Source organism: Arachis ipaensis, chromosome B08, assembly GCF_000816755.2.
Source record: "Arachis ipaensis cultivar K30076 chromosome B08, Araip1.1, whole genome shotgun sequence".
Taxonomy (NCBI): Eukaryota; Viridiplantae; Streptophyta; class Magnoliopsida; order Fabales; family Fabaceae; genus Arachis; species Arachis ipaensis.
Window position 1 is genome coordinate 627,708 of NC_029792.2, and position 7,350 is coordinate 635,057.

At 41.8% G+C, this 7,350-nt stretch overlaps 2 protein-coding genes across 2 annotated transcripts; one reads left to right on the top strand and one right to left on the bottom strand.

Annotated features, from left to right (window-relative positions):
* On the bottom strand, positions 621–5,019 carry LOC107610304. Its single transcript, XM_016312369.2, has 2 exons — positions 4,435–5,019; positions 621–2,175 (listed from the first exon to the last, which is right to left on the bottom strand). Exons 1-2 carry the CDS (start codon positions 4,944–4,946, stop codon positions 621–623), a joined length of 2,067 nt encoding a protein of 688 aa, XP_016167855.2. The 5' UTR covers positions 4,947–5,019.
* On the top strand, positions 5,982–7,350 carry LOC107613739 (tetraketide alpha-pyrone reductase 1-like). The gene is made up of 3 exons (XM_016315868.2): positions 5,982–6,284; positions 6,410–6,954; positions 7,028–7,350. The coding sequence occupies exons 1-3, from the start codon at positions 5,991–5,993 to the stop codon at positions 7,182–7,184; spliced, it is 996 nt and encodes a 331-aa protein (XP_016171354.2). The 5' UTR covers positions 5,982–5,990; the 3' UTR covers positions 7,185–7,350.

Sequence of the window (7,350 nt, forward strand, 5' to 3'; positions counted from 1 at the left end):
TTTTTTTTATTTTAAAATTTGAAAAATTAAGATAATAATTTTTTTTATAACAGAATTTTTTTTAATTAGTTGACTTTAATTAACTACACTCCTAATTAGTTTCTTAAGAGAATCGTTTTCAAAGCAGAAGTCTGAAGTGGAAAATTTAGAAATAGAAATTTGGTTTTATTTCTGGCCAATAGAGATATCCGTACTTAGTTGGGTCCTGTCCTCTTGGATTTTACGTACCTATCCTATATACATATAATACCATTTCGTTATGGTCAAGATTAAAGAATCTAGCTANATCCTTACACATATAAACATTTTTAATTAATAATCTTAATATGCGTTCTTATTTTTCAAATTAAAAGTTTCGGTTTCAGCGTTTTTTCCCCTTCGTTTATGGTCCGAATATGCAATTTCATAATCATAAGTTGTAAAGAGAAATCAAACGGGCTTTTATATTCAGATTTGGGCCATGACCTTCTATTTGTTCCGCTGTCTCTGGGTTTAGTTTGGACTTTGGTGGATTGGTCAAGCAAGTTCATGATGATGTAGTTTCGCTTTCATGTATTTTATATTTTTATATTTTTTGAAATTGAATATGTATAAATAAGAGAAAAGGACAATTTAGTCCCTCACCTTTTAACCCGAAAACATTTTCGTCCCTGAGCATTGAAAAATACATTTAAATCCCTGACGTTCCTTAAAATAAGATCGATCCGTCCCTCCGTCCATGAGCCACCCTCAGAGCGGACGGAAAACGCTGAGTTGGCTTCCCCTATGCTGACCTGACTCATCGGTGTTCCCACGTGACAAATAAGTGGGATGGATGTTTTGAAAACGGGACACATTAGTCCCTCTAACACAAAACGACGTCGTTCTGCTCTGGACACATTAGTCCCTGGACACATTAGCTTCTCTACAGGACCTTCCGCAATGTTGTACTTGGAACACCATTCTTTCACCTTGGTTCTCAACTCCTCCCAAAGAGGCAAGCATCTACCAATCAGTGGTCGCTCAGCTTCAATGTCCTGAATCATTCCTCTTATGACCTTCACAATGGAATAAACGGCTTCTAACTCATTCCAAAAACCCTCGTTGTTAAAATCCTTGATTAAACTAATGAACCCCTGAAGCTGACAAGAAGTATTTACCATCCAATGGTTCTGAGCCTCCAAGTTCCTCAAAGCCTTGGCCTTGAACTTGTCTGCAACAATCCCAACACACCTTTGAACAACACTTCCACTGGCACCAGTCACAGTCTCCCACAGAACCTCCTCAGCATAACTGGAAGACACAACTCCACCAGTGAACAAAGCCTTCTGGAACACACTAGTACCATTGGGAAGATTCACCACAAACTTCACCAAATTCTCACCACCACAACACAAACTATACCAATTCATATTCTTCCAACCATCACTAGCCACCTGAAAGAACATGGCATCCCTTATCTTGGCCTCAGACTCAGCCTTGGCCTCACTGAACTTAGCATCAAGCCTTGGACCTGAGATTTCACGCCTCAAAGTATTTGTTGCAGGCAAACCAACCTGGCTTAGAAAAGCCTGAAACTTTCTGTGCTCAATTGTGGCCAGAGACACAGAACCACAAGTCTCACACAACCAATCAGAGAGCAACTCAAGGGCAGAGTTGACCTGCTCCTTACTCAAAGCAGGACCAGGTGAGGTCTTAGGGCTCTTGAGCTTCTTCACACTGTCCTCAAACATAGCCAAAGCACACAAATCTTCCTTCCCACCAGACAGCACTAAATGCTGCTGCTGCTGATGATGCTGATGCTGATTATGATGATGGTGCTGGTTCACAGAGTTACCATGCACCTGAGTGTACCCAATTTCACCACCAAAAGGACCAAACTTTGAAGACTCCACCATTGCCAAGGCATGATTTTGATAAGGAACAGGTGATGCAGGTGAAGCCCTCTTCCTGCTATTGTTGCTATGGTTCGAACCGGTGTTGACCACTGAGATTGGAAGCGGAGAAGGAACCGAACCGGGCCTCAATCCTGTGCTGAAATTGGGACACGTGCCCCTCTTGAGATGCTCGGAAGCTGTTCTTGAAGGGTTGGAAGCAGAGAAAACAGAGTCACACAGAGAACACTTGAGTTTCACCGATTTGGGGGCGCCGGAATCGGGGTTCCGAACAAGAATGGGTTCGAGATGGGTCCAGTACCAAGCACCCTTCCCCTTTATGGCTTTGGTTCGAACCGTGATGAGTGCGTCGAACCGTTTTGTGAGGGCTTTGGCGGCGATGTCGTCAGGGGAAGGAAGAGGGTCGGTGGAGTTGGTGGAGTTTGTGGAAGCCATTGTTGGTGTTGGTGTGAAAAGGGTATCTGAATTTTGTTCCAAAATGGGGTCTTTGAGGTGAAGGGTCAGAACAGGGTGGTTGTTATGGTGGTTGGGGGTGGTGGTGAGGGTGGTGGCGTCACCATTGGGGTGGTGGCAGTGAGTCTCGTTTTGGGGCATTTAGCCATAAAGGGTCATCACCCACTGCCACTTATGCTGAATTGGAATGTTATTAATGGAAGCATAAAAAGAAGACGACTAAGTGTTTGATGAATTGTCCCAGAGAAAAACAAGAAGAAAAAGAGGAGGAACAAGAAGAAGATGGAAGAGGTTTTAAGAGAGTGTGATTGTGTTTGTGATTGTGAGAGTGTGAGTGAGTGAGAGTGTGTGAATATCCTTACACATATAAACATTTTTAATTAATAATCTTAATATGCGTTCTTATTTTTCAAATTAAAAGTTTCGGTTTCAGCGTTTTTTCCCCTTCGTTTATGGTCCGAATATGCAATTTCATAATCATAAGTTGTAAAGAGAAATCAAACGGGCTTTTATATTCAGATTTGGGCCATGACCTTCTATTTGTTCCGCTGTCTCTGGGTTTAGTTTGGACTTTGGTGGATTGGTCAAGCAAGTTCATGATGATGTAGTTTCGCTTTCATGTATTTTATATTTTTATATTTTTTGAAATTGAATATGTATAAATAAGAGAAAAGGACAATTTAGTCCCTCACCTTTTAACCCGAAAACATTTTCGTCCCTGAGCATTGAAAAATACATTTAAATCCCTGACGTTCCTTAAAATAAGACCGATCCGTCCCTCCGTCCATGAGCCACCCTCAGAGCAGACGGAAAACGCTGAGTTGGCTTCCCCTATGCTGACCTGACTCATCGGTGTTCCCACGTGGCAAATAAGTGGGATGGATGTTTTGAAAACGGGACACATTAGTCCCTCTAACACAAAACGACGTCGTTCTGCTCTGGACACATTAGTCCCTGGACACATTAGTTTCTCTACAGGACCTTCCGCAATGTTGTACTTGGAACACCATTCTTTCACCTTGGTTCTCAACTCCTCCCAAAGAGGCAAGCATCTACCAATCAGTGGTCGCTCAGCTTCAATGTCCTGAATCATTCCTCTTATGACCTTCACAATGGAATAAACGGCTTCTAACTCATTCCAAAAGCCCTCGTTGTTAAAATCCTTGATTAAACTAATGAACCCCTGAAGCTGACAAGAAGTATTTACCATCCAATGGTTCTGAGCCTCCAAGTTCCTCAAAGCCTTGGCCTTGAACTTGTCTGCAACAATCCCAACACACCTTTGAACAACACTTCCACTGGCACCAGTCACAGTCTCCCACAGAACCTCCTCAGCATAACTGGAAGACACAACTCCACCAGTGAACAAAGCCTTCTGGAACACACTAGTACCATTGGGAAGATTCACCACAAACTTCACCAAATTCTCACCACCACAACACAAACTATACCAATTCATATTCTTCCAACCATCACTAGCCACCTGAAAGAACATGGCATCCCTTATCTTGGCCTCAGACTCAGCCTTGGCCTCACTGAACTTAGCATCAAGCCTTGGACCTGAGATTTCATGCCTCAAAGTATTTGTTGCAGGCAAACCAACCTGGCTTAGAAAAGCCTGAAACTTTCTGTGCTCAATTGTGGCCAGAGACACAGAACCACAAGTCTCACACAACCAATCAGAGAGCAACTCAAGGGCAGAGTTGACCTGCTCCTTACTCAAAGCAGGACCAGGTGAGGTCTTAAGGCTCTTGAGCTTCTTCACACTGTCCTCAAACATAGGCAAAGCACACAAATCTTCCTTCCCACCAGACAGTACTAAATGCTGCTGCTGCTGATGATGCTGATGCTGATGCTGATTATGATGATGGTGCTGGTTCACAGAGTTACCATGCACCTGAGTGTACCCAATTTTACCACCAAAAGGACCAAACTTTGAAGACTCCACCATTGCCAAGGCATGATTTTGATAAGGAACAGGTGATGCAGGTGAAGCCCTCTTCCTGCTATTGTTGCTATGGTTCGAACCGGTGTTGACCACTGAGATTGGAAGCGGAGAAGGAACCGAACCGGGCCTCAATCCTGTGCTGAAATTGGGAGACAGTACCAAGCACCCTTTCCCTTTATGGCTTTGGTTCGAACTGTGATGAGTGCGTCGAATCGTTTTGTGAGGGCTTTGGCGGCGATGTCATCAGGGGAAGGAAGAGGGTCGGTGGAGTTGGTGGAGTTTGTGGAAGCCATTGTTGGTGTTGGTGTGAAAAGGGTGTCTGAATTTTGTTCCAAAATGGGGTCTTTGAGGTGAAGGGTCAGAACAGGGTGGTTGTTATGGTGATTGGGGGTGGTGGTGAGGGTGGTGGCGTCACCATTGGGGTGTGTGTAACTCCAGGGCAAAGCTGTGTGTAACTCCAATTCCTCAAGCCCCTCCTGTGTTTGAGGGACTAATGTCCCCAGGGCAGAACGACGTCGTTTTGTGTTAGAGGGACTAATGTGTCCCGTTTTCAAAACCTCCATCTCACTTACTTGCCACGTGGGCACGCCGATGAGCCATGTCAGCATAGGGGGAGCCAGCTCAGCGTTTTCCGTCCGCCCTGAGGGTGGCTCATGGACGGAGGGACTCATCGGTCTTATTTTAAGGAACGTCAGGGATTTAAATGTATTTTCCAATGCTCAGGGACGAAAATGTCCTCGGGTTAAAAGGTCAGGGACTAAATTGTCCTTTTCTCAAATATTTAATATTGTCTGTATATCAAAATTAAACTTTTATTTATAACTTTACAATGTGAGTACTTGTGTTTAATTTCTTAACACCCAAGTTTTCAAGAACAATTCAGATAAACTGAAAATGGAATTCAAGTAACATTAGTGTATAATGTTGTGATAGGAATGGGACGTGGATGCCCATTTCCTATATGAGACTTGCATTCTCAAGAGAGAATGAAATTAATGAAGGAGGAAAATATCTTTTCTATATGCTTATAAATAGGAGGTTAACCTCCGTTGATGTTACACACAAGCAATAAAGCAAAAATATTTCTCTCTCTCTTTACATTATAATATAAATTCTTTCTCTTTCTGTAGTCTTAAGCTATAATAATAATATTAATATATATATTAATCATTCTTATTATATTGAGATAGCAATTGTAGTGAATATTAATACTATAGTCTTCTTTATTTATTCTACAACACGTTATCAGCACGAGACTCTGATCAAATTTTTAGGAAGACTCAGGTAACAAATTTTCATTATGTCGAAGCTTTCTCATCTTGAATTCAATGCTCTTGATATATCTACTATACGGAAAATGTTTGATAACAAAAAATATCAGCCAAAAACAGCCATAACTTGTCTTATTTAGTATTTATTAATTATTACGACAATTAATTAATGCTAAATAAGGTAAGTTCTGACTGTTTTTTTTGGTCTATTTACTACCATTAGAATTGAATTAGTAGTTGAACGGAATAGGGTTTGAAATTTGTAATTACAAGAAAAAACGTGGTGATGGAGGCTAGCAGCATGGTTAGAGCAAAGGTAGGAAGGTCATGCATTGTTGGTGCAAGGAGTTGATTATAATAAATTGCCAATTAGCTTTATCATTCTATCCTTGTGGAAAGAGTTGCAGTATATATATGCATGTTATAAGAATTAACGAGAGAGATATGAAGATGGAAAAAGAGAAAGAGAGAGTGTGTGTGACTGGAGCTTCCGGCTTTCTAGCTTCTTGGCTTATCAAGCGACTTCTTTTGTGTGGTTATAATGTCACTGGAACTGTGAGAGATTTACGTAAGCACAAGAAATTTGAACACTTATGGAGTCTAGAAGGTGCAAGAGAGAGACTACACCTCGTCCAAGCTGATCTAATGGAAGAAGGAAGCTTCGACAATGCCATCAACGGATGCAAAGGTGTGTTCCACATAGCCTCTCCTGTCCTCAAGCCTTCGTCAAATGCCAAGGTACAAATTTTTTGGTGTCTTTTTCAAAGAGGTGCAACACGAAAACTTCTAAAAAAGTTATCTATTTTAATACTACTCTCGTCCGAACACATTTAAGTTCTGATGAAATCTGGTGCATATAACAGGCGGAGATGTTGGAGCCGGCTCTCCAAGGTACTCTAAACGTGCTGCGTTCGTGTAAGAAGAATCCGGCGCTGCGTCGTGTGGTATTAACTTCGTCTTCTTCAACTCTTAGGGTTCGAGACGATCTTGATCCAAAAGTACCTCTAGACGAGTCTTCATGGAGCTCCTTGGAGCTCTGCGAGAAACTGCAGGCATGGTACGTGATGTCGAAGACAATGGCGGAGAGAGCGGCATGGGAGTATTGCAGAGAGAATGGGATCGATTTAGTGACGATTCTACCCTCGTTCATCGTTGGACCAAGCTTGCCGCCAGATCTGTGTTCTACGGCATCTGATGTGCTAGGGTTGCTCAAAGGTGAAACCGAGAGATTTCAATGGCATGGAAGGATGGGATACGTTCACATCGATGACGTGGCGCTCTGCCATATCCTTGTGTATGAGAATGAAGCCTCCCGTGGCAGATACCTTTGCAGCTCTGTTGTGATGGATAATGATGATTTGGTTGCTTTGCTTTCAGCTCGTTATCCTACTCTCCCTATTCCTAAAAGGTTTAATTTGTTGCTAATTATGTTTAATTTGGGTGTAATGTGAATTATTAAATAGAATTAGTTGGATTTTCAGGTTCGAGAAACTAGATAGACCGCATTACGATCTGAACACATCAAGGCTGAAGAGTCTGGGAGTCAAGTTTAAGTCAATTGAAGAAATGTTTGATGACTGCATTGCATCGTTTGTTCAGCAAGGCCATCTCACACTTCAACCTGCAGCTCCAATTTAATCATCTATACATTGTTATTTCAGAATGATCATTCTTGTAATCTAACACCAAATTATCCATCACTTAATAAAGTTGTCAAGTTCATGGGACTGATTTTCATGGATGGATTATATATATAACATCAATCTTCAGTATATGTAATGGCAAATAACATCTGCCTTTTTTA